A 27,668-nucleotide genomic window follows, 5' to 3' on the forward strand; every position below is an offset into this window, starting at 1 on the left:
TTAACCCACATAAAGATCACATCGAATTATATGATTGGAAACAATAAAAAGGCAAAATTTCCAAGTATTACATTTACATCATGCCAAAATTTGCATCTATTTAGCTATGTGATGGTGTTCTAATATAACTGAAGTTTGACGAGTGGATAATTTATGACCCTCCCATCTCTTTACCACATTTCTATTTATACAATAGTGGGCCAGATCTTGATACTGCAAATCTTGGCAATGGACTGGGACCCGTGCTGCCTGAGGTTGAACCTTCATTCAATTTAACTTTACGGCTTGAACTATAATCCAAAGGCCCAGACCGACGAACATTCCGGTGTCGACTTTCAGTGCTGTGAAGGTTTCCATTATCAGTATCATATGAGTGTTCCTGGCTGAGGGATGATGTTCCCTTAAAGTATCCAGAATCATTTGTGCCATACTGAGGTGTCGAATCTCCTCGAGGCTGCTTCACCACAGGAGATGCATGTGACAATGACACAGCAGGTGAATGGCGAGGTGACGAACTTAGTAGTGCTAATGGCATGGAAGGAGAATTTGAATAGTACTGGCTGTAAATCGAACGGAGAATTGCATATGGAATATGGGCTTCAAGGGAACTTCGTGGAAGGTACGGAGAGATCTCACAAAATTGATCCAAGAAAATAAGCTTTGCTACAAGATGAGATCTGTACAAAACATTGGAACATGTAAACTTTACCTTAAATTCATAAAAGAACTACTAACTACAGCAGAGAACAAGTGCAGGAAAACAGCAAACGGAAAAAGAGAACTGAACAAGAAAAGAAGCCACAAGCATGCCATTGCCAGTCATTGAAGGACTAGAAAGCATTCAATAAAATTAAAACTCTCAAGGTTTATCGAGTGGTGAGCATTTGCTTTCAGAGGCATGCTAATTCAAGAATCAGTTTTTCATTTAACATGTCAAAGGAACAAAAAATTTCACTTTTATTTCATTATAATCCATTTTAGATCTCCTAACAGTATTAGAAATTGAAAATTGGTATCAAATTTAACTGAGAGTTTCAGAAACAGCAATAGTAGTTCAACAATAATATATTTGCTAATGGTTTGAATGTACTAGAAAAATTAGAATACTTTTTCTTGGTATGCAAATCCAAAAGAATTATCATTCGAGTAGAGAACTGGAAAATATAAGTTTTTAGACCAAGTGGCTCCAAAATGCAAATAGTAGAGATAAGAAAATGCATGCTTGTTTCTGTGTATGTTATGCACATGCTCTGCATCTGTATATATGCATTGATATTACCTATTAGCTTCATTCCAAGAATCTAGCACAATTCCAGCAGCAAATTTAACAAAAAGCTGCATTGCGGATTTGATACTTGCTTCTGCAGACAAACGGCTATGTAAATCAGGATCTAAAGCCTCACCAACATGGCCATTAGAGAGAGATTGCCTCTGCTGATGTTCACGTTCCAATCTAACAAGCTCACTTCCTGCAATTACAGCACTCATGCACCTGCCAGCAAGATTTGATATGAAAGGCACAAAAATTAGTAATGGACATTTAAAACCACTCTCTGAATGTACAAAGCATAAATGAGCCCTATCAACACTCTGATATATATCTTGTTTCGACAAGTTTCAATTGGTGAAGCAAGGAGAAGTCAATAGGCATGAGAATTTCATCATATTCAAACCGAGAGAATGTAGCTGATGTTTGTAGATAAAGATATCCCCCATGAGACCCCATAGCACAAACCGTATTAAAAACAATAGGGAGCTTGATCCAGTTTCTGAATTCAGAACTGGAAACAATCAGTCCATTCATCTCTCTCTCTCTCTCCCCTCCCCACATCCCCTCCCACCCCAGGGCCCCCATGGTGCTCCCCCAATACAGAATTAGATATTCAATGGACCACTCAACAACACGTTGGATAGAAAAGCTAGTTAAGAGCATTTCAATAAGATCATTAGCATGTATTCATATACAGTCTACTATGTTCCAGAATTGGAAATATTTTATTCAGCAGTCTAGGCAACACAATTTCAATGTATGGTTGCAAAATAAAAACTAACCTTGCCAAGCAATGAATATTGTTGTTGAATCCTCCTGTGTCAACATTGAACCCAGTGGTGTTCCAGATGCTTGATGTCATGAATGTTGCAAATAAATAAGGCAACAAGGTCCAAGAACCATCATTTGCACCACCCACCTCTTCCAGAATTGATCTTACCCACTCAGAATCATGATCCACAACCAGACCAACACTATTTGCTACGCCTCTTATCCTCTTAATTTCTCTCTTTTCTGGCATTTCTTCAGGTATATGCTTAACTATCCCAGCAAGTAGCGAATATATCAAGGGTGCACCTTCTTCGAGCACAATTCCAGCAGCTTCAGCAAGAAGCTGATCAAAAGCAAGTGCTTGCCCTGCCTCAATACAAAATCCAATTACAGTATCCAAGTCCACAATCTGCTTTAGGGATACATCCCTTTCTATTCGATCACCAGAATGCATGCTGACGGCAACTGCCTCTAAAACTTCACGGTTTGAACGTAATGATGTGTCAATGCAATTTAAAAGTGCAGCAGTGTGTTCTTTCATCATTCTGTCTAGCCTGTCAATTCCATAGGCACCAAAAATACGCACTAGGGCCTGCAATTCTCCAAGATCAGTAACTGACTCTGCAAAATATCCACCAACAGGCCTTGTGCTTTTGAAGCATTTGTGCATTGGTGTAAACAAGATTCCTGCACCTGACATATCTTTGACAATGTTTTCTATGTACCAATTGCATACAACTTCAGTGGCTGATCCAGTAGGCTGCTCAGATGGTTTTCCAAACAAGTGCAGAGAAGAAACTGGTCCTGAAAAGGCCTCTGTGAGAAGAACTTCTCGTATACCGTGGGTTAGGTCCATGCTTATGTGCTGCTCTGCTAGATGGACTATGCTCATGTGCCTGCGAATCAATGACTCAAGCACAGAAGGCCGCTGAAGATCATTGTCAGTTTTTAACACTGCAAGTAATCTTCTCCTGAAGTTCCCGAGGAAGCACTCTCTCATATACTACACATAAAGCAGAATATTCTGAGAACTTCATGCTACATATCTTGCAGGTTAAAGTGACGTAGAGCACATCCTTGTTCAATAATAGGTCATAGAAGTCAGCATTCAACTAAAACAAGAAAAAGTGAGGAGTTCGCCAAAATATTTTATTTCCATTTATTCTCTGGTGTTTTTTTCCTTGATTCAGTATATCACCCATTATGAGGTTCTAATCATATGAGGCAGCAGTAGCTTATCATTCTTTACCTATTCTTTAAATTCATGTTATTTCACACACATATCAGATTTTGTTATTATGTAATCAGCATGGGGAAGGAAGGGAAGAAAGAAAAAGAAATGGCATGTCTCACCTCCCTCAGAACAAACACATGGTTTAGAACACATATTGGCTCCATGTCATTCAAAACTGAACATAAGTTGGTCAACCTTTGCATTGCAGCTTCTAACCTGAAATCAACACAAATGTCAAGGCCTAAATGTAGCCTTGCACATTCAACAAGGACGAAAACATAGGGTGCCTTACATTTTTATAGAACTATTATTTTCTGGATAGCTCTCATGCCCAGGCAGAGAAAAACCAACTGCTCCTTTGGGAGATTTTGTTGAAGGAAGTGACACCCTAGATGTGTTATTCAAATAAAAAGCCGCCTGCTCTGGAAGAAGCTGAAATTTTCAAATAAATAAACTCAGCACAGTACCAATTAAAAAAATCCCTTTATGTTTAGACCATCAATCAAAGGTAACAACCTGAGTCTCTAAGGCACCAAAACCTCCATCAGAATCGAGAATATTGATCAAGCCCTCCAATCCTCCCATAACAGATTCAATAAGAGATTCAACATACAGGACTGCATCTCGCCCAATTTTGGTGACCTGCTAGGAGAAATTCATGTTCCATTCAGATATATGCTTGATGAGGGTGGCAGACTTCATAATTCAATAATCAGCAACAAGAACAAAAACAATAATCATTCTGCCAAAAGTTAATTTCATAAATTTATCAAATCAATGTTTTACTTTACAAGGAAATCAGAATTCCAGTAACACTATTTATAGGAAAACATATCAAGTTCCATCAGGTCATAATAAATGGAACTTTTGACCTGAATACTGATGGAAGAAATAATTCTTTGTTAGCAAACTTGTTTCATTAGATTATGAACCACAAAATTGCACCATGTGACTTTCAATATGAAAAAAAGAAAAATGTAGTTCGTGTCTTAGGCTAATTATAGTCATGGTTCATCGCTCTGCACATACTATCAGTTTGTTCACAGATAGTTAACTGGCATCAATCAGATAATTAAACTTCTATCCAGTCTCATCTGAAGGAAAATAACTTGGGATCTGCTGAAAGACCCACTGGAAAGCAGGCATGGAGGCCACATTGGAGAGAGAACATGGAGAAGTGAAAATAGATATTTAAGAAAGAGAGTAAAAAATTGGACTTTGTACTTAGATACTAACTAGAATAAGGAAAAGTGACATGAGTTTTTTGGCAAGCATTTGAACTGCTCTAATGAAATTAAGTACATTCAGACTGAACTGAAAATTGATCACAATTTTATCCAAAGTGAAGATTTTTTACCAAATTGAAATTGAGTACAAAGTTGAGAAATCACATGTATTTACTCCATTATTTTCATTACTGGGTGATGGTTTACTATTTATTTTGCCTATGAAAAATTCAAATGGAAGACTGTTATAATTTTCAATTGATAGGCAGAGGTGGAACAAGACAATGGGGCTTGAGTGTGTAAATTAAACTTTTGGTTTTGGACAGTTGACCTCCATTGCTTATGTACCCTTTATATTTTTCATTCCAAACCAAGGTGACATAACACTCAACACTCCCCATTAAGTGAAAAGTGCATCCACTTGGCAGTTGAACTTGAAATAAAGTCCAACAATCCCCCTGAAACATGGTTGGATACCAGGTCGGGCCACTAGGACTGGACAGCCAGAGGAGAATCGGACAACCAGATCAGACCTGCTTTAATACCATGTTATAATTTATAAATTTGAATTAATAGAAAGAAGATGGCACAAGATAATGGGGCTTGAAACCTTCAATTGGCTAGAATTCCTTCCTTGAACGAAACTAGATCTTGTGGAATCATATTGAATCATAACCACTACCAAAATTCCACAAATTGTGCACCAGTCCGTTCTTGCAAGATTAAGGGCATAATTTTCGCCTTTTAATTTAAATTTAATTTAAATAGGATTTCCCCCGCTTAACGGATAACCATTTGCTACTGTGTAAATTATATTGTCTTTATGATGAGGTCTGTTAAGGAATAACTGTAAATAGAGTTCTATTAGGAGTTAGATTCTTAATAGGTTTGCAGTATCTTGTATATGTATTTATATGTGACCCTATTGATGAAAATGTAAACAATAATATTTTTTTTCACATTGAATTACATGGTATCAGAGCTTTCGGCTCGTTATGTTTTTTTTTCTGCTCTTTTGTGTTGAAGCTACAGGCAGAATTTCTGTGTTTCGGTGATTGTCAATGTAGGTCACCCACCTAGGGTTGTCCTTTTGTTTCACCGCCATCCAAGGAAGAAGGGCAGGTCGCCGATCGGCTCTCCCTCCAAATCCAGTCACCAGAACCCTCGTGAGTGGGCTTCACGCGCCACTCGCAGATTTTCGCCATTCTTCACGCGCTAGCGCGTGAGGGCTCGTTCGGCCATCTCCTGTCACTGGCTCTCAATTTTCAGCGTCGATTCTGCCAATACAGTGCAACCAAGTGTGTTGCGTCGGCCCTCTTTGACTTCTGTGGTGTTTTTCGTGCTGCACCTTTGCTGCCGCTTTGCCAGGTACAATCTGAGTTTGTGAATTTGTATTCTACTGCTGCCTATTTTTTATTCTGTTATCGAGTTACCAAGAACAGTAGTTTTCCTTTGTTGTGCTACACTTATTTTGAGTGCTTTGTCACAGATCATGACCACTCCACTGGAGACTTCCGAATCGAAACCTGTCATCACTGATGTGGTGTCATTACTAAATAAAATAACGGAACACAAACTTAATGGCTCCAATTTTCTGGCATGGAGTAAAACAGTTCGTATATATTTTCGTAATTTGGATGAGGATGACCACTTGACCAATGATCCACCTGAAAGAGATGCTAGGCAAATTTGGCTTAGAGAGGATGCTCGGTTATTTTTACAGCTTCAAAATTCGATTGACAGTGAGGTAATTGGTTTAATTAATCATTGTGAGTTTGTTAAGGAGCTGATGGCTTATCTTGAATTTTTGTACGTGGAAAAAGGTAATTTATCTCGTATGTATGAAGTTTGCAAAGGATTTTATCGGGCCGACCAGCAAGATAAGCCTCTTACAACTTATTTCATGGAATTTAAGAAGATTTACGAGGAACTTAATGTTTTCTTGCCTTTTAATCCCGATGTTAAGGTTCAACAGAATCAGCGAGAACAAATGGCTATAATGAGTTTTCTTGCAGGTCTTACTCTAGTGTTTGAAACTGCCAAATCACAGGTTCTTTCACGCAATGACATTACCTCTCTTCAGGAGACTTTCACTAGATTACTGCGTACTAAAGGATCTCATACCCCTTCCCCTTCTAAAAATAGTGCCCCTGTGAGTCGTAATTAGGTAGCTAGGTAGCCAGGAAACAGAGGAAGAGGAGGAAATAACCACAGTCATGGAGCAATTAATCGGGAGGCGAGCATTGTTATTTGCCATTCTTGCCATAAATCTGGTCACACTAAACGGTATTGCAAGAAACTGATAAATAAGCCGTCAAGGGCAAATATGGCCACTCAAGATTCTGCAGTTGCTTCTTCTAACAACATTGTAACAATTTCTGCTGCGGAGTATGCTGAGCTCTCTAGACACCGTTCTTCTAAGTCTGCTGATTCCTCAATTGCTGCTGCTGTCAATTCAGGTACTCCTAATACACGCCTTATGTCTACCTCATCAGAATGGGTCATTGATTCTGGTTGCACAGATCACATAACAACTAACCCAAGTCTCTTATCCTCGTTAAAAGAACCTGAACAATTTAATCGTCATGTTGCTCTAGCTAATGGGTCCACATCTTCTGTCAAGTATATTGGCACCGCTAATCCCATCGTATCTGTTCCATTGTCTTCTGTTTTTTGTTTGCCTTATTTTTCGTTTAATCTATTGCCTGTTAGCAAAATTACTCGTATACTGAATTGTTGTGTTAAATTTTATCCTACTTTTTGTGTATTTCAAGATCTTTTGACGAAGCAGATTATTGGTAAAGGACGTGAGTCTAGTGGCCTTTATCTTCTGCATGAACAAGTTTCGTTATTTCTGGCTTGTATTGGTGCTCTATCTCCTCCTAAGGTTCATTGTCGTTGGCCATCCTTCATTGTCTACTTTAAAGAAGTTGTGTCTGCAGTTTCAGTCTTTATCAGTTTTAGAATGTGAATCTTGTCGATTTGCCAAACATCATCATTTACCTTTAGTTCCTCGAGTCAATAAACGGGTTTCATTCCCATTTGAGTTAGCTCTAATGTTTGGGGTCCATGTCTTGTTATTTCTAAAACTGGATTTAGGTATTTTGTTACTTTTGTGGATGGTTATTCTCATGTTACTTAGTTATTTTTAATGAAAACTCATTCTAAGATATTCTCTATTTTTTGTCCCTTTTGTGCTAAGATTCAAACTCAATTTAATACCTCTGTTCGCATACTGCAAAGTGATAATGCTGAAGAATATTTATCTAGTTCCTTCCAATCTTATATGTCACAGAACGATATTCTCCATCAAACATCTTGTGTTGTTACTCCTCAAAATGGGGTTGTAGACAGAAAAACTCGACATCTTCGTGAGGTTGCTAGGGCACTTCTATTCCAAATGAAGGTCCCTAAACACTTTTGGGCTGATGTTGTTTCTACTGCATGTTTTTTGATCAATCGCATGCCTTCTTTTGTACTTAATGGTGAAATTCCTTATAGTGTCTTGTTTCCTTCTAAGCTTCTATTCCCCATTGAACCACGTATTAGTGGTTGTATTTGTTTTGTTCGTGATGTTCGTCCACAGGTTTCCAAATTAGATCCAAAGTCCCTTCGTTGCGTTTTCCTTGGGTATTCTCGGCATCAAAAGGGGTATCGTTGTTTCTCTCCTGATCTTGATCGTTATCTTGTTTCTGTATATGTCACATTGGATACTCCATTTTTTCCTTCTTCTATATATATAAGAGTGAGGGGGAGGATGATGAGCTTTAGTCTACACTATCCAGCAACTTCCTAGCTCTCTTGCTCCTACTCCTATTCCTGATCTTGCACCTACTCCTACTACAACGTCTACTGCTCTTATTCCTACTCCTGCACCAGCATCTGCTCGCCCTCGTTTTTAACAGTTTTATTCCAGGAGACCAAGGACTCCTGACTCACTTCCCCCACCTGCCGCTTCGATGATAGATCCGGTTCCATCTACTCAACCTGAGCTTGCGCCATCCACTCCTTCGACAGACCTTAACCTTCCCATTGCTCTTCGAAAAGGTAAATGCAAGTGTACCTATCCTATTTCCTCTTTTTTCAGTTATGATCATCTTTCTTCTTCTTCTTCTCGTTGTTTTGTAAGTAACCTAGACTCTGTTTCTACCCCTAAAACTATTGTTCAAGCTATCCCATCTTGGTTGGTGTGTAGCAATGACAAAGGAGATGGCTGCCTTAGATACCAATGGTACTTGTGATCTTATGCCTCTCTCGACAGGTAAGAAAGCTATTGATTGTAAGTTGATTTTCACTGTTAAAGTGAATCCTAATGGGCCTGTTGCTCGTCTCAAGGCTCATTTAGTTGCTAATGGCTATTCTCAGATTTATGGCCTTGATTACTCAGACACTTTTTCTCCTAACGGGGAAACCTATAGAAATTAATTCCAAGAACTCTATGACAAGATAGGAATAGCTTTAAAAATCAAACTAAACTCCCCCTCTATGGCACCCAAAGCTTAAGGAAGCAAGAACACCAATAATAAAGTAAATAAGAACAAGATAAACGCCACAAGTAAATTGATAAGTTTACCTTGATTCTTGATGCAATTAGAGGAAAGCAATCTCACAATCACTCTAATCAAAGAAAACGCCAAAAGCATGAACAAATCTGAAGATTTTATCAATTCCTTGAATATATGTTTAACAACATAACAAAGCTATTTATACTAAATCTAAAAACCTGAAACCTAAAAGATTTAGAATAACTAATCCAAATAAACTAAGGATAAGGAATAATTAATCCGAACCAATTAAGGATAAGGAATAATTAATCCGAACCAACTAAGTATAAGGAATAATTAATCCGAACCAATTAAGGATAAGGAATAACTAATCCAAACCAACTAAGGATAAAAAGAAACGGGTGGCCGAATTATTTGTGGCCCAACCCATTAAAAACATTACAACTCAAAACTAATACAAATGGACTACCTTATTATGCCAAGGTCAGGCCCTAGCACGGGCACGGCATGCTACATGTTGCAGATTCAGTGTTGTTTTCACTCCAAAGTCAAGCCCTAGCACGGGTAGGGGGTGTTACATAGCATGGGTGTGCTTCCAGCTTTAACACACGCCTCCTTGTAATTGGCCCACTAGGAAGTACCAATGGATTTTCTATATTGTGCTTCTTGTTCCCTATCACTCCATGGATGAGTGATGACTGATCCGTATCCTCTCCTGTAGCCAAATTGTCTTCTGTTCGTTTGTTTATTTCTTTAGCAGCTACTTTTGATTGGCCTTTACATCAGTTGTATGTTAAGAATCCCTTTCTTCATGGAGATCTTCAGGAGGAAGTTTACATAGAGCAACCTTCGGGCTTTGTTGCTTAAGGGGGGTCGGGTAAAGTGTGTAAACTTTGCAAATCTCTTTTTGGCCTTAAAAACATAGTCCTCGAGTTTGATTTGGTAGATTTTGCGATGTGGTATACCAATTTGGCATGTAGAAGAGTACTTCTAATCATTCTGTATTTTTCAGAAGCACTAAGACCAATTTGATTCTACTTGTGGTTTATGTTGATGACGTTGTTATTACAAGGAGTGATTCAACCGACATTACATCACACGAGTCATTTCTCCAGACTCAGTTCCAGACAAAAGACTTAGGATCGTCGAAGTATTGTTTGGGTATTGAAGTGTCTAGGTGTAAGAAGGGCATATTCTTATCTCAAAGGAAGTATGTCTTTGACTTACTGAAGGAAACTGGAAAGTTGGGTGCCAAGCCATGCAGTGCTTCAATGACTCCTAATTTGCAACTTTCAACTGATGGTGAGCTATTTGATGATCCTGAGATATATAGAAGATTGGTGGGCAAATTGAATTATCTTACGGTAACACGTCCATATATTGCTTACCCTGTGAGCGTCTTAAGCCAGTTTATGTCTTCTCCTACTATTATACATTGGGAAGCTTTAGGAAAGATTTTGTGCTACTTGGAAGGTAATCCAGGTCGTGGCCTCCTTTATGGTAGTTATGGGCATTTGGATATTGAGTGTTTTTCAGATGCGGATTGGGCAGGTTTGAAGGTTGATAGGAGATCAACTTCGTGGTATTGTGTCTTTGTGGGTGGAAACTTGATATCGTGGAGAAGCAAGAAACAAAATGTAGTCTCACGATCGAGTGCTAAATCAGAATATCGAGCTATGACACAATCTGCTTGTGAATTAATTTGGATTCGTCAGTTGTTAGAGAAAATTGGCTTCAAGTCGTCCTTGCCTGCAAAGTTATGGTGTGATAATCAAGCTGCTCTTCACATTGCATCAAATTCGGTATTCCATAAACGAACAAAACATATTGAGATTGATTGTCATTTCATTCATGAAAAGATACAACAGGGTGTTATCTCTACAGGGCATGTTAAAACAAGTGAACAGTTAGGAGATGTCTTTACAAAAGCTCTAAAAGGACCTCGGGTTGACTCTCTTTGTAACAAGTTGGGCATGATTAACATCTATGCTCCGACTTGAGGGGAAGTGTTAAGCACTAGTTATAAATAGAGTTCTATTTGGAGTTAGATTCCTAATAGGTTTATAGTATCTTGTATATGTATATATATGTGACCCTATTGATGAAAATGTAAACAATAATATTTTTTTTCCACATTGAATTGCAAGGTCCAACCATTGCCAAAATGGCTAGCCCCTAGCCAACTGGAATGTTGGCCTCCATCACTTAAAGGCCATTTATATTTTTCATTTCCAATCAATGTGGGATAACACTCAACAAAGACAAAAATAAATGATACATATTCCCTAAATATGTAGAGGATTTGTCTTCATTGCAATAGCATATAGCAACTAACTAGTAACATGTTATTGCATAAGGCCATTCTTTCTAAATCATTTGATTGTCAGTATGCTAAATGATCAAAATTAAGGGATTTAGAAATGAAAGGAGAGAGAAAATAAATGCCACAGGCTAAAGATGGATAGAGCTAGAAGTGTGATAAATGTTCTTATTGACACTATCTTGGGGACGAGAAGTTTGAAATTATAATGAAAAGTCCAAGGTGAAGAGAAAATGCAACTAAAGGAGATCTAGAATACATAAACCTTGAATCATCATTACTACTTGCATGGCCACCAGATAGTGATTCTTAGAAGTTACAATTCCTCGTGTGTTTAACAGATTAGCAATGGCAGGTGAAATGTAACAAGACAACAATAAAAGCATCACCTTCTTTTATCAACATCCAGCAGTAAGAAAAAAAGCTGTATCTAGTTTGATAATGTTGGTGATGTAGAACCCTAATTCTCAAATCTAAGACAACCTTTATTCTTACGGAAGACTTCTGAACTTTTACTTTATCCATTCTGTGTTTGACCCTATATAGCCATTGTCATGTAATTTTTGTTGGGTCATGTTCACACTTCACATGAATTTCATTTCTTCTTACCAATGAATCATCACCATCTACTTCATAATCTCCTCTTCCCACCCAAAATAAATGAATAAATAAATAACAGATCACCTCTTCTGGAACAATTGGAGAAGCACACTCTGGAAAACTACTGGCAACGCCAAGCCATGCACAGCAATGCTGGGGACGTCCTTCTGGTCCAAACATAGTGTTCCTGAAGACCTAAAAAAATAATATGATCTCAAAGTTACACATGGGTGGTATGTTCAGATGCAACAGTAAGAAAGTATCCTATGCATAAAATGTAAGGAAGCATCTGAAGTGGCAGTGGATATAACAAGCAACTGAAACACCCATAAGTTTCAAATTCTATCTTCATCCAGAGTATAGACCAAATAATAGGAGGTTATACCACCCCAACGATGATGTTGAGGATAACAGCCTTGAAGACCTAAAACTTTAAAATAAATTCAGAAGGTAAGAACTCACTGCTGTGAGATGCTGGTGATAGAAATACAGTTTTCTCAGGCTCCCATGCTTTGATAATTGAGACTCCAGTTCATCGACACATCTGCATTGAAAGAAATTGATATGCATTATTACAGTGCATTTCAACAATCTTCAAACAACCAAATCTTAGATTTACCTTGAGAAATAACCACATCATACAATATACAGAGATGCTAAACTAAAAAGTTGTTTCAGGAATACAGAACCTAGACAGTAGGGCTTCTACTGTAACCTTTGGCAACTACTTTTCCAAGATGAGGTTTAAATCAAAATTATGACTTCACGCTTAGGCCAATGCCCCAATGCTATTTTGACAATTTCCTCCCAATAATAGTCTTTCCAAGCCAGGTCAATAAAACCACTAGATAACAAGACAAAAACAGGCCAAGTACATGGACAAAGAAAAACCACATGACAGTTTGTAACATAACACGGTAGCTCCCATATCCTATATGGCAGTTAAATAAAAAATCTGGACTAACAGTTGCAAAGACCATTATAAAAGACATGTACAATCTAGACTAACAGTGGGACTCTTACGGGCACAACAAAACTCTCACACATAAGAGCATGAATGACTTTGTATCACAAAATGCTGCAGAATGGTCCCATCACATGATACAGTCTCTTCCATTTTCAATTTTTGGAAATATTGCTCGAGAATGCATTAATAATTGTTCAAATTACATGGCATTCAGTGCAGAAATAATGATTTTACAGCAGCTTTTATTCAAAGCAAATGATGGGGCATTCATCTTAATTTTCTCAGCCATTAGATTCAAGCAAGACTTGTGTGGAAATACTGTCTCCATTATGTTTGAATGCTATAAAAGTCTTCTGCAGTTTAGGAATCAATTTCATAAAATGCAAAATTATAAATATACTAAAACGATAGGAAAAACTACTGTTCACGGGAACAGCAATTTTTCCTCTTTCCTCTTTTTCCTTGAATAAAATAATGTATTATATATTAAAATGACTTCAAAGTCCCTTATTTCAGGAAAAGTGAGTTTAGGAATATGTTGATGATTTTACCTTCATTATATGTATATTTCTGTAATTTTTTTTCTAAAATTTCCTAGACTCATTTTTCATAGTACCGTCATATATATACATATTATTAGCTCATTCTATGTAGTTGCAAACCATGATTATTATCCATTTAAAAAAAAAAAGTCCATTTTTTAACTTTTTTATTAATTAAATAGATAGAATATTTGTAAACAAAAAGTTTAAAGCAACAATTCAATACATGTTTGAATTGTTTTTAACTGATCAAAGTGGATATTTGAAACAAAGGATTCATATAGCTGACCCCAACTAGTTTGGGACTTGTTAAATGTTAAAGACTAATTGTAAATAGAGTTCTGCTAGGAGTTAGATTCCTAATAGATTTATAGTATCCTGTATATGTATATATATATGTGACCCAATTGATGAAAATAGATACAACAATAATTTTCCACATTCTTCTACATGGTATCAGAGCCCCCTGGGCTCGTTATTTTTTTTGCTTTACTTTCTCTGCTCTGTTTTGCGTTGAAACTACAGGCAGAAGTTTTTTTTTTGGTGACTGCCAGTCTAAGTCACCCACATAGACTGGTCCTTTTGTCTCACCGCCACCCAAGGAAGAAGGACAGGCCGCCGATCGGCTCTCTCTCCAAATCCGGTCACCGGAATCCTCGCGAGTGAGCTTCACGCGCCACTCAAAAGTTTCTGCTCTTCTTCACGCGCCGGCGCGTGAGGGCACATCCGGCCATCTCCTGTCACCGGCTCTCAGTTTCCAGCCTCGATTTTGCCAGTACAGTGCAACCCAATGTGTTACGTCAGCTCTCTTTGACTTTTGTGGTGTTTTTTTGTGCTGCACCTTTGCTGTCGCCTTGCCGGGTACAGTCTGAATTTGTGAATTTCTATTGTGCTGCTGCCTATTTGCTATTCTGCTATCAAGTTACCAAGAATCGTAGTTTTCCTTTGCTGTGCTATTTGTTTTTGAGCGTTTCATCACAAATCATGACGACTACTCCACCGGGGACTTCCGAATCGACACCTGTCATCACTGATGTGGTGCCATTACTGAATAAAATAACGGAACACAAACTTATTGGCTACAATTTTCTGGCATGGAGTAAAACAGTTCGTATATATTTTCGCAGTTTGGATAAGGATGACCACTTGACCAATGATCCACCTGAAGGAGCTGCTAGGCAAATCTGGCATAGAGAGGATGCTCGATTATTTTTACAGCTTCGGAATTCGATTGACAGTGAGGTAATTGGTTTAATTAATCATTGTGAGTTTGTTAAGGAACTGATGGATTATCTTGAATTTTTGTACTCGGGAAAAGGTAATCTATCCCGTATGTATGAGGTCTGCAAAGGATTTTATCGGGCTGACCAGCAAGATAAACCACTCACAGCTTATTTCATGGAATTTAAGAAGATTTACGAGGAACTTAATGTTTTATTGCCATTTAGCCCCGATATTAAGGTTCAAAAGACTCAGCGAGAACAAATGACTGTAATGAGTTTTCTTGCAGGTCTTGCTCCGACTTTTGAAACTGCCAAATCACAGGTTCTTTCAGGCAGTGACATAACCTCTCTTCAGGAGACTTTTGCCAGATTACTACGTACTGAAGGTTCTCATGCCCCTTCCCCTTATGATAATAATGCCCTTGTGAGTCGTAATCAAATAGTTAGACAGCCAGGAAACAGAGGAAGAGGAGGACATAGCCGTAGTAATGGACCAATTAATCAGGAGGCAAGCATTCTTATCTGCCGTTATTGCCATGAACCTGGTCACACTAAACGGTATTGTAAGAAACTGCTAAATAAGCCCCCAAGGGCAAATACGGCCACTCAAGATTCTGTAGTTACTTCTTCTGAGAACACTGTAACAATTTCTGCTGCGGAGTATGCTAAGCTCTCTAAATACCGCTCTTCTAAGTCTACTGATTCCTCAATTGCTATTGCTACCAATTCAGGTACTCCTACTACATGTCTTATGTCTACCTCATCAGAGTGAGTCATTGATTCTGGTTGCACAGATCATATGACAGGTAACCTTAGTCTCTTGTCCTTAGTTAAAGAACCTGAACAATTTAATCGTCATGTTACTCTAGCTAATGGGTCCACATCTTCTGTTAAGTGTATTGGCACTGCCAATCCCATCCCATCTCTTCCGTTGTCTTCTGTTTTTTGTTTGCCTTATTTTTCGTTCAATCTATTATTTGTTAGCAAAATTACTCGTCTACTGAATTGTTGTGTTAAATTTTATCCTACCTATTGTGTGTTTCAGGATCTTTTGACGAAGCGGATTATTGGTAGAGGACGTGAGTCTGGTGGCCTTTATCTTCTGGATGAACAAGTTTCGTCATCTCTGGCTTGTGTTGGTGCTCTCTCTCCTCTTGAGGTTCATTGACGTTTGGGTCATCCTTCATTGACTACTTTAAAGAAGTTGTGTCCGCAGTTTCAGTCTTTATCGATTTTAGAATGTGAATCTTGTCAATTTGCCAAACAACATCGTTTACCTTTAGTTCCTCAAGTCGATAAAGGGCTTCATCCCCTTTTGAGTTAGTTCATTCTGATGTTTGGGGTCTATGTCCTGTTATTTCTAAAACTGGTTTTCGATATTTTGTAACTTTTGTGGATGATTATTCTCGTGTTACTTGGTTATTTTTAATGAAAAATCGTTATGAGTTATTCTCTATTTTCTGCTCCTTTTGTGTTGAGATTAAAAATCAATTTAATACCTCTGTTCGCGCATTGCAAAGTGACAATGCTAAAGAATGTCTATCTAGTTCCTTCCAATCTTACATGTCACAGAATGGTATTCTTCATCAAACATCTTGTGTTGATACTCCTTCTCAAAATGGGGTTGCAGAAAGAAAAAATTGACATCTTCTTCAGGTTGCTAGGGCACTCCTATTTCAAATGAAGGTCCCTAAACATTTTTGGGCGGATGCCATCTCTACTGCATGTTTTTTGATTAATCGCATGCCTTCTTCTGTGCTTAATGGTGCAATTCCTTATAATGTCTTGTTTCCTTCTAAACTTTTATTCCCTACTGAACCTCGTATTTTTGGTTGTACTTGTTTTGTTCGTGATGTTCGTCCACAGGTTTCCAAATTAGATCCAAAATCCCTTCGTTGTATTTTCCTTGGGTATTCTCGGCATCAAAAGGGATATCGTTGTTTCTCTCCCGATCTTGACCGTTATCTTATTTCTGTCGATGTCACATTTTTTGAGAATACTCCATTTTTTCCTTCTCCTATATATAAGAATGAGGGGGAGGATGGTGAGTTTTTAGTCTACGCTATCCAACAATTTCCTAGCTCTCCTGCTCCTGCTCTTGTTCCTGCTCCTGATCTTGTTCCTGTTCCTGAACTTGCACTGCTCCTGCTGCAGCGTATGCTCCTTCTATTCCCCCTCCTGCACCAACATCTGTCCGCCCTCGTTTTGAACAGGTTTATTCCAGGAGACTAGGAACTCTTGACTCACTTCCCCTATCTACCACTTCAACAGAAGATACGGCTCCCTCCACTCAACCTGAGCCTGTGCCATCCACTGCTCCGTCAGACCTTGACATTCCCATTGCTCTTCAAAAAGGTAAACGCACGTGTACCTATCCTATTTCTTCTTTTGTTAGTTATGATCATCTTTCTCCTTCATCTCGTTGTTTTGTAATTAACCTAGACTCTGTCTCTATCCCTAAAACTATTGTCCAACCTTTGTCCCATCCTGGTTGGTGTGCAGCAATGAAAGAGGAGATGGTTGCCTTAGATACTAATGGTACTTGGGATCTTGTACCTCTCCCGGCAGGTAAGAAGGCTATTGGTTGTAAATGGGTTTTTACAGTTAAAATGAATCCCGATGGATCTGTTGCCCGTCTCAAGGCTCGATTAGTTGCTAAGGGCTGTTCTCAGATTTATGGCCTTGATTACTCTGACACTTTTTCTCCTGTGGCCAAATTGTCTTATGTTCGTTTGTTTATTTCTTTAGCAGCTACTTTTGACTGGCCTTTACATCAGCTGGATGTTAAGAACGCCTTTCTTCATGGGGATCTTCAGGAGGAAGTTTACATGGAGCAACCACCGGGCTTTGTTGCTCAGGGGGAGCTGGGTAAAGTGTGTAAACTTCGAAAATCTCTTTATGGCCTAAAACAAAGTCCTCGAGCTTGGTTTGGTAGATTTTGCAATGTGGTTCACCAATTTGGCATGCAGAAGAGTACTTCTGATCATTCTGTATTTTTCAGGAGTACTAACATTGGTTTGATTCTACTTGTGGTTTATGTTGATGACATTGTTATTACAGGGAGTGATTCTGCAGGCATTACATCACTCAAGTCATTCCTCCAGACTCAGTTCCAGACAAAAGACTTAAGATTTTTGAAGTATTTTTTGGGTATAGAAGTATCTAGGTGTAAGAAAGGCATCCTCTTATCTCAAAGGAAGTATGTCCTTGACTTACTAAAGGAAACTGGAAAGTTGGGTGCCAAGCCATGCAGTACTCCAATGACTCCTAATTTGCAACTTTCAATTGGTGGTAAGATATTTGATGATCCCGAGATGTATAGAAGATTGGTGGGCAAACTGAATTATCTTACGGTAACACGTCCAGATATTGCTTACTCTGTGAGCGTCTTAAGCCAATTTATGTCTTCTCCTACTGATAGTCATTGGGAAGCTTTATGACAAATTTTGTGCTGCTTGAAAGTTAATCCAGGCTGTGGCCTCCTTTACAGTAATCATAGGCATTTGGACATTGAGTGTTTTTCGGATGCGGATTGGGCAGGTTCGAAGGTTGATAGAAGATCAACTTCAGGATATTGTGTCTTTGTGGGTGGAAACTTGACATCGTGGAGGAGCAAGAAACAAAATGTAGTCTCACGATCGAGTGCTGAATCAGAATATCGAGCTTTGGCGCAATCTACTTGTGAGACAATTTGGATTCGTCAATTGTTAGAGGAAATTGGCTTCAAGTCATCCTTGCTTGCAAAGTTATGGTGTGATAATCAAGCTGCTCTTCACATTGCATCAAATCCAGTATTCCATGAACGAACAAAACATATCGAGATTGATTGTCATTTCATTCGTGAAAAGATACAACAGGGTATTATCTCTACAGGGCATGTTAAAACAAGTGAAGAGTTAGGAGATATCTTTACAAAAGCTCTAAATGGACCTCGGCTTAACTATCATTGCAACAAGTTGGGCATGATTAACATCTATGCTCCAACTTGAGGGGGAGTGTTAAGGACTAGTTGTAAATAGAGTTCTATTAGGAGTTAGATTCCTAATAGGTTTATAGTATCCTGTATATGTATATATATGTGACCCTATTGATGAAAATCATACAACAATAATTTTCCACATTCTTCTACAGGACTAAGGTTGATGTTGTTGTTGCATTAACATCAAACACTTTTTTGAAAAATAAAAAATTATTTCATTATAAATGATCATTTTCTACCACAATCCTTTGACAAATCAAGCGTATATTTCAATTCCTAAGTTTATCCGTTTGAAAATTGGGAAATAAATTTTCTTCTTTAATTTATATAAATGAAGCTCAACATGAGTTTATATATGTTGACATCAGTTTCAATCTCAAAAACTTGATTTTCAATACCAAAATATATGGAATAACTATTCCTATTACTATCCCTAACTAAAAAATTTTCACCAATACTGAAATTCCGAATGCCAACTAAATAATCAACATTACTGTAACTAGAGCTGTCTTTATTACTCCAACAATGGGTGTTTTTATCTGTATCGCTTATACTGGTATCAAGATCGGGTCTTGACAAATTTGCTGAATTTCAATAAAATTTCAATAGAAATCTGCTTCCATTCCCTCAAGCTGATTGGGTTTAAATAGACTAAAGTATCTCACAAATTTGGGAATAAATTCCTAAATTACATCCCTAATTGATGCCCATTGACTCTTAATTATGGTAACAATTACAACCTTAATAATTGATGGTTATTTACAGCTACCTTACAACAGTATAGTCAATCAATTATAATAGTATACTAACATTCCCTCTCAAATTGATGTTGGCCGATCAAGAAGCATCAATTTGCCAACGAGAAATTGATGGCACTGTCTTGTCATAGATTTTGTGAACACATCACCAATTTGAAGAGCACTAGCGACATGTGGAAGAGAAATGACACCTGTATCTACGGCGTCTTGAATAGAATGACAGTCGACTTCGATGTGTTTGGTACGTTCATGAAAAACTGGATTTGTAGCAATTTGTATGGCACTAGTGTTGTCAGCATGCAGAGGAGTAGAATGAGGCTGAGAAAATCCAATTTCAGCAAGTAACCCACGTAACCAAACAATCTCTGAGCAAGCAGCGGACATAGCCCGATATTCAGACTCAACAGAAGATTTTGAAACACGGTCTTGTTTCTTACTTTTCCAAGATATCAAGGAATCGCCAAGAAACATACACCAACCAGTTATAGAGCATCGAGTGTCTGGACAACAGGCCCAATCAGCATCACTGTAAGCAACAATGCGTACGGGCGAGCCGGTAGGAAAGAATATACCTCGAGAAGATGTGCCAAGAAGATAGCGAATGATGCGAAAAACTGCCACCAGATGTAAGTGACGTGGAGTACTCATGAATTGACTAACTTGCTGAACTGCAAAAGAAATATTGGGCCTTGTAATAGTCAGATACTTGAAACTGCCAACTAATTGCCTATTAAGAGATAAATCAAGAAGAAGATCACCGTCTTGACTATGATACTTGATGTTTAATTCCAAAGGAGTATCAACTGGGGATGAATCTTGAAGGCCTGCTGAAGTAATCAAATCTGTAGTATATTTGTGTTGATGCAAAAATATCCCAGAACAATCATAGTGAACTTCCAGCCCTAAGAAATATGTAAGTGGACCAGGATCCTTAATATTAAAAGAAGTTTGAAGAGATTGTTGGAGATTGAGGATCGTTGATGTATTAGTGCCAATGATAATAATGTCATCTACATAAACAAGAAGTAGAACAAAACCAGCAGAACTCTTGTGAAGGAACAAAGAGGAGTCATATTTACTTTGCACAAATGAGAGCTGAAGTAAGGTAGATCGAAACTTGTCAAACCAGGCACATGGAGCTTGTTTTAGTCCATACAAAGACCTTTTTAACTTACACACATGTGTGGAAGATGAGGAAGTCAAACCCAGTGGAAGTGTCATATAAATATCTTCTTTAAGATCACCATGAAGAAAAGCATTTTTGACATCCATTTGATGAAGAGGCCAACCCTAAGAAGCAGCAACTGCAATAATAGTACGGACGGTAGTCATTTTTGCAACTGGAGCAAAGGTCTCCTCATAGTCCACTCAGTACTTTTGCTTATTGCCAATCGGGCTTTATATCTATCCAAAGTTCCATCAGAACGAAGCTTGACTGAATAAACCCATTTACATCCAATGGGCTTAACATTTGGAGGGCAAGGAAGAATTTCCAATGTATGATTGTTGTGAAGAGCTTGAAGTTCGTCCTGCATGGCTTTTTGCCAACAGTCATTCTTGGAGGCTTGTGAGTAACAAGATGGAATAGAAATATCAGATAAAGTGGCAGAATATCCAGCAGGATTATCAGAAAAACCATATCGTCTTGGAGGTTGAGATACTTTGGTAGATCGACACAGAGTAGATTCAGGAGAATCAGACATAAATGATGGATCAGTCTCGGGAAGAGGCACCGTTGGTTGACGTGTTTCATACACAAATCCAGGCTTAAACCGATTAGGCACAATTGGAAAATCCTCAAAAATTGGAAGAATGGGAGAAGTAGAAGAAGACTCAACAAGATTAGGAAAGAAATATTGATGCTCAAAGAAAATAACATTTCGAGAAACATGAAATTTGTTAGAAGTTGAATCATAGAAAACAAAACCCTTTTGAGAAGAATTATAATTCATAAACGCACATTTAACAGATTGAGCTAAAAGTTTATGACGTTCATGAGAAGGTAGATAAACAAAACAAACACAACCAAATGTGTGTAAAGCATGATAATTACGATATTGATGATACAGACGAAAATATGGGGAGTTAAGATTTAATACTTGAGAAGGCATTCTATTAATTAGATAAGTTGCAGTAGATAAGGCTTCAGGAGGTATTCACGTTTGGCATATGCCTGCTCTAACCGAGATCTTTGGAGATGATTCTGTACTACATTTCGGTGGAGGAACTTTAGAGCACCCTTGGGGAAATGCACTTGGTGCTGTAACTAATCGAGTAGCTCTAGAAGCATGTGTACAAGCTCACAATGTGCCCACTAAATGATCAACATTACTGTAACTAGAGATGTCACCATTACTCCACCAATGGGTGTTTTTATCTGTATCATTTAGAATTGGGTCTTCGCTTATACTGGTATTTTCAAGAGGACTAAAACTATCCATTGATTTACTTAACCTACACCTATATCCTAACTCTACATTGGATACCAGAAAGAATTCAGTTCAGATGTAGGATAACCTACCCAGAAGTTTTCGCAACTCAATCATGTATGATGGAATCATCAAAGATTTGACATTTTCGAACTCTATCTGTAACTCACTGTAGGCTCGAGAAACAAAGAGAAGATGTGCACGAACGAGATATCCAGCAACAAGAAGGAAAAGGATTGAATAGAGGAACTCCCGAACATTTGGCGATCTCAGATGTGTCGATATCAATGGTGGCTCATTATTTCGATGAATCATTTCTTCGGACAGAAGAAGAGAGAAAAAAATCCATCAGATTATTTTATTTAACCACTTAAATTCTAGAATTTTGTGCTGTTGCACAAACTAGATGCCACCATCCTACATAGGTTATTCAAATGTCCTAGAGCATTTGTCGAAGAATATGTTTAAAGAATATGTGAAAGCACATCAAAATGAAAACAATTACAATTTTATTTTGTGCTTACTGCTAAATGTAACCAATCATGCAATCATAATGAGGCCATGCACTTTTTTGTGCCGAGTCTCAAGCCTAGGAATGCATCTTGTACACTTCAAATTTGCCAAGGTGAATGGGTCTCACTAGGAACAAATAAAGCAACAGCTTTTGGGGCTTGCATACACTTCTAATAGCCACCACATAGTCCAATTATTTTATAAATCTTTTTCCAAAAACTATGTTCTTTTATGATATTTCAAGAATAAGGATAGATAATAACAAAACTCGTGTCAAATAAAAGTTCAAGAATACCTAGACCAATTGTATGCAGCATTTCCTTCTGACAGTAATCCTTCCTTTCCAGTGGAGACAGTAGCCTTCTCCAAATGTCTTATGTTTATAGATGACCTAGCGGATGTGACAATCATCAATATTGACAACCAATCCTTACGGAATACCTGCTTAACAACAAGAAATTATGATGCAATGAACATCCTCATGAAAATGCCAACACTCAAATGAAAATAAAACCAATGGCACAAGAAAGATGAGTGTTCTAGGCTAATGATAAGTTCAATAAGAAATTTTCTATTATCACCTTGGTATGAGAAAAAAGAAGTGTAAAAGCCCGAGCTTAAACTCCAATGTGATTATCATGAAGTTAGGCCTTTATTTCATCTTATGAAGCCATATCACATAGAAGAAGTCACAAAATAAATCTAAATAAAACCAGTGGTTTCTTCCACCACTATCAATCCCGCATGCTGAGAATCACAGGTGTGTCAAGAAAACATTTGCCATAAATGGAAATGCGTAGGTTCTAACTAAACATAACAAGCTAACACCTAAATCTCAGAAATTTGAAGACTTTTGATGAATTTTTAAGAGCAGGGGGACTGTTCATGGAACTCCATTTTGGTATGGGCCATTCAGGCAGAAAATTCTTTCATTTCTTCCCAACATGCTGTAGCCCAATGTAGCCTTAAAAGGAGGCTCCTATCTCACAGCTGAACTAGACTAGTAATCTACTAGGACCCACTTCCTCCAAGCTACAACTAAGCAGCTAACTGCTAAAATACTTGAGAAAGACATCCTCACGTTGACCACCTATTAACTGAGATTGCTGAGTCAGTGGCTTCTTAAGGATTGGTCACAAGTTGACTTGGAAAGAGAGAGTTTTCCAAAAAGGATCCATAGGCTCTCTAATTTTTGTATCAAGTAAAGCAGGCACTAATTACATGAACGACAAAGATATCTATCAAGTCAAACTTGACCAACTCAAACAATGAAACATTCAAATTGCTAGAGTGTTGATAAGTACATGCATTTCCATTAAATTAAACACCATTAATATTCAAATTTCCTTTGATGAGATTAATTACATAATTATATTTGGTGAAATGGGTTACTTGCAACATTAGAATTTTCTTTTAAAAACTGCTGACTTCTGTTTAATAGAATCTCTAAGAATAATGATGTGACTAGTTTTTTTTTTTAAAGAATTGTATAAGAGAATTAAGAATTTTGTTGATTTAAGAGGCCCTTGTGCTTAAGAATTCCTTCTCCTAATTTTTATCTCAAACTTCTTTTCTCTCTATAATTGAATATTTCTCATACAGTGCCCCAATAATTGTTCATAGCCCCTGAAAACCCTAGATTTCGTCTATCTAAATTTCCTGCAAGAAATTTTCTAAAGGCATGCTAAGACAAAAGAAACAAGTGAAGACTTCTAAAGACATGCAAAACATAAATGACTTTTTCCAGGGCTTCATCCATTGCAGAGTTGATAGATAAATTAAGATCATAATTGTCTTTGTTTCTCTTCTTTTTTTTATTTTTTTTCATTCAAACAACATGTACTGATTACATCATTTCAGTCTCCACTAAGAACCTGTTTCATTTGCAGTCTAATTCTTAACTGTAGTTAGTGGTACTTCAAAAACAAATAGGTAATGGTTCATATCCAAAAATCTAAGCATAAAAAGTAAAAATGAAAAGAATGGTTCGCAAAGATTCTTACAGATAAATCACATGTGATGGCCGAAATATTTTCACCCTGTGGCTTTGGAATGTTTTCAAGATGATGAACAATCTGCTGTAAAAGCCCTTTCAAGCTCGCATCAAGGTCAAGGGCCACCATTCCTGGAGTTCCCAACAAAAATCGGATTCTACCAGCGCATGAAGAAAGGTATGATAATGCATATCCCCGAATAGCTGCATTACATATAAATATTTTAATTACTTCATCCATATGAGAGCTATGTGAATGAAGAGGAGCGTGCAAAATATATGGCAGCTGCATAGTCAAGTGTATGGCCAATATTCAAGATGATAAGATCACGGCAATGATTATGAAAGGAATCAAAACCAAATTCCATAAGATGTGTGCTTTGTAACTCCAGTAGACCTGTTTTTCATTTTCTGCTGAGATAAATTGGAACATAAATTATGTATATATCCTGCATTCTTACGTAAGAAATATGAATGGCAAGTTAGCTGCCACATATGACTTGCAATGTAATACTGCAGAACATGATGCACAAATTTTTATAGCAAAACCTCAAGTATAGAGGGACAGATAATAAACTATGAACAAAGAATTTTCATCATTGTACTGGTAATGCAAGGGTTACTGTTTGCAATTACTGGATTATGAATATTAGACCTCCTAAGAAACATGGGAGAGCAGCCTTTTACTCTTGTTGCTTAACTTTCCCAACCAATGGCTTGATACCCATTTGCATAGACTTCCAAACTTCTAGAAAATCATTTTATGAACACGGGAATTCTCAAATTGGCTTTCTGAGATTTAAGGTTGGTTGTATCATTCTTCATCATAAGAAAATACCAACTTTCATTTCGTAGATAATGCCATCTAGCACACCAAAGACTTCAGCAAAATATGCACCAAAAATAGCTTCCACATCCACACGGTCATTAATCCCATAAACAGCATAGGACTTGGGATTCAAGAAAACAATCAACAATAGAGAAAAAGATAATTCATCAAGAATAAATGAGGATTGAAATCTATGAAGCACAGTAATGTACTGTAATATCTCAATTGCAGTAATCCATAAATTCCCAACTGCTTACCCATACCCTCCTACACAAAAAGAATAAGTAAAAGAAAAAAAAATTTGTGGGAGAATGCAATAGTTTATTTGCTCATTTGACTACTATATATATTTGTATTCCATTTACATATAATTATACAATGTACAACACATGAAAAAGAAAAACTAAAGTTTGTTTATATCAAGCGCATCCTAACCTGCAATATACTTGCGTACTAAACAACATAGACGATCCATTCCATCCAGCAAGAAACCAATAGTTGGATCACTTGGATCCTGCAACCAAAAATAGCAGCAGATGCACTTTAAACATTTCAAAGTTTCTTGGCAGTCACATTACAACTCAACTAAGTCTCAGTGCAAAACTGGCTTGGCCATACGGATACTTTTCCTCCAATCAGCTTTTTTAGGGATGCTGGTAACCATACTAATAATAGAAATGAAATGGTAATGCATTTAAACAATAAATGGGAGAAGCTGACATACTATGTCTACTGGTACCACTCGAGGTGCTTTAGATTTTGATGATCCAATCCCTACATGTTGGAAATACCAGATGACCTCAGATTGGGCCAAAGCCAATGCAGAAAATACCATCTGTAGGGAATGACATAAAATTAGTGAAGAATATAGCATTGTTCTACACTGGATCTGGGTAACTAATAAATTAATTACTAAAAAAATGAAAAGGAGAGGGATTAAAAAGCTGCATCTCTTTTTTTTTTTATTCCATTAGTCTTCCCAATTCTCTAGATTCGGCTAAACTCCTCTACAAAGTTTTGATATATCAGCTTCTCTACAAGTAAAGCTATAACACAAGGGTGCACGATGGTACACGCATGTAAAGAATTGGAAATATACACGTATTTGTGATAACAAAGACTTAAAATTACAAGAGTCAGGGTCGAATCTTCTTTAATACGAAAAATGGATTTCAAAAATGGAATTAACTCTCTCCCAGCCAGTGAAAACAGCAAGAAAAGGCAAGCTTAAAATCCAGTTAAAGTTACTTTTTCAGAGGTCAAAGCCCAAACACATTGAATGTCTGAAAAAGATACCCATCTGAAATTACTATTGGCGGAACCCCAGAGAAAGTAGGAAAGCAATTTTATCTAAAAATAGTGCAAGGACAAATAATTTCCTTAAAGGTAGTCCACTCTCTTCCGACAAATAGAGAACAATTTTAGGACTTCCATGGCTTCTCCAAACTGTTTCATAAATGTTGCCTGTGACAAGTCCAAGTATTTTCACATGAAATGTGTTTCATAGGAAACAAGCATTTCCAGCCTCAGAGACTTCAAAAAGGATTGTAAATAAAGCCAATGATTAGCTACATAATCATGAGACGCATCCCAATGCACAGGCAATCTACAAAATGTTCTGAAAGCTCCTTTGAAGGCGCACACAAAATTAAGATATAAAAGAAGATACAATCACCTTAGTATCTTGTTAGACAGTCTGTAATGAGTCTATGGACAGTCTTACCTGGATGTTTGGGGCCAATAAACTTGGCTGATCCGTAAAAAAGAGCACCATCCTTCCAATTTCTTGCTTTAATAATATTCTCCTCTCACGGTGAATGGCATCACATGACACAAGTGCTTGCTCATGCACTTCACTGCAGCCATCACCAATCTAAGTTAGAATTATACTGAAACACAAAGCATGGTGATTTTTCTTCCACTTCTTTTGTCTCCAAAAGAATTACAGTAAGGTACTTTATTTATTCCTCTTTTCTCTCTCTTCTTTTTTCAGTGGGGTGTGGGGTGGCAGGGGATAGAAGGTCATCTAACAAATTTCAGTAGCAATTTTCAAGAAATTTTAACATGAAAAGAGGCTAGCTCCACATCTTAATCGTGTTATGTTATCCGACCAACAGAGGTCAGTGCGTTTTACAAGATAAAAAAAACTGGAATCATAACTGCAACAGGTGTCTCTGTATTTTTTTGCCCTTTTTTATTTTCACATACTACCCTTTGCAAATGCATTGGAAATGTCTATTCAGTTCAGAACTGATGGAAATAAAGCTCTTTCATACCAACAGCCTGTTCAACTCGATTTGAATCTGAAACTTAAAATATGCCATCAAAAGACATAAATGAAAACAGTTTATTTCTTGATCAAAGATATACTGGCAATCCAATGCTTCTAGAGCAGAATATAAGCTAAAAAGTAGAAAGTGACTTCATAGTTTGCATCTGGTAAATCTATGCATGCACAATCAACTCTTCAAACTATACATGACAAATTGGCTTTGACTAGGACCAACTT

General features: G+C 37.5%; 1 protein-coding gene across 1 annotated transcript in view; it reads right to left on the reverse strand.

Moving 5' to 3' along the window:
* GRL (transcription activator) overlaps nucleotides 1-27,668 on the reverse strand; it is a 41,086-nt gene continuing 13,418 nt past the window's right edge. Inside the window, exons 12-24 of the mRNA XM_089715773.1 lie at nucleotides 26,883-27,015; nucleotides 25,884-25,994; nucleotides 25,595-25,673; nucleotides 24,341-24,534; nucleotides 22,633-22,778; nucleotides 12,389-12,470; nucleotides 12,011-12,121; nucleotides 3,792-3,917; nucleotides 3,568-3,707; nucleotides 3,395-3,491; nucleotides 2,053-3,044; nucleotides 1,280-1,492; nucleotides 1-677 (exon numbers count right to left, since the gene is read on the reverse strand). Of these exons, the coding sequence (XP_089571899.1) occupies nucleotides 182-677; nucleotides 1,280-1,492; nucleotides 2,053-3,044; nucleotides 3,395-3,491; nucleotides 3,568-3,707; nucleotides 3,792-3,917; nucleotides 12,011-12,121; nucleotides 12,389-12,470; nucleotides 22,633-22,778; nucleotides 24,341-24,534; nucleotides 25,595-25,673; nucleotides 25,884-25,994; nucleotides 26,883-27,015 (2,920 nt within the window). The 3' untranslated portion in view covers nucleotides 1-181. The remainder of the gene's footprint in view (nucleotides 678-1,279; nucleotides 1,493-2,052; nucleotides 3,045-3,394; nucleotides 3,492-3,567; nucleotides 3,708-3,791; nucleotides 3,918-12,010; nucleotides 12,122-12,388; nucleotides 12,471-22,632; nucleotides 22,779-24,340; nucleotides 24,535-25,594; nucleotides 25,674-25,883; nucleotides 25,995-26,882; nucleotides 27,016-27,668) is intronic.

The sequence above is a fragment of the Jatropha curcas genome, chromosome 10 (assembly GCF_041381405.1).
Source record: "Jatropha curcas cultivar XTBG-Jc1 chromosome 10, XTBG_Jcur_1.0, whole genome shotgun sequence".
Classification (NCBI taxonomy): Eukaryota; Viridiplantae; Streptophyta; class Magnoliopsida; order Malpighiales; family Euphorbiaceae; genus Jatropha; species Jatropha curcas.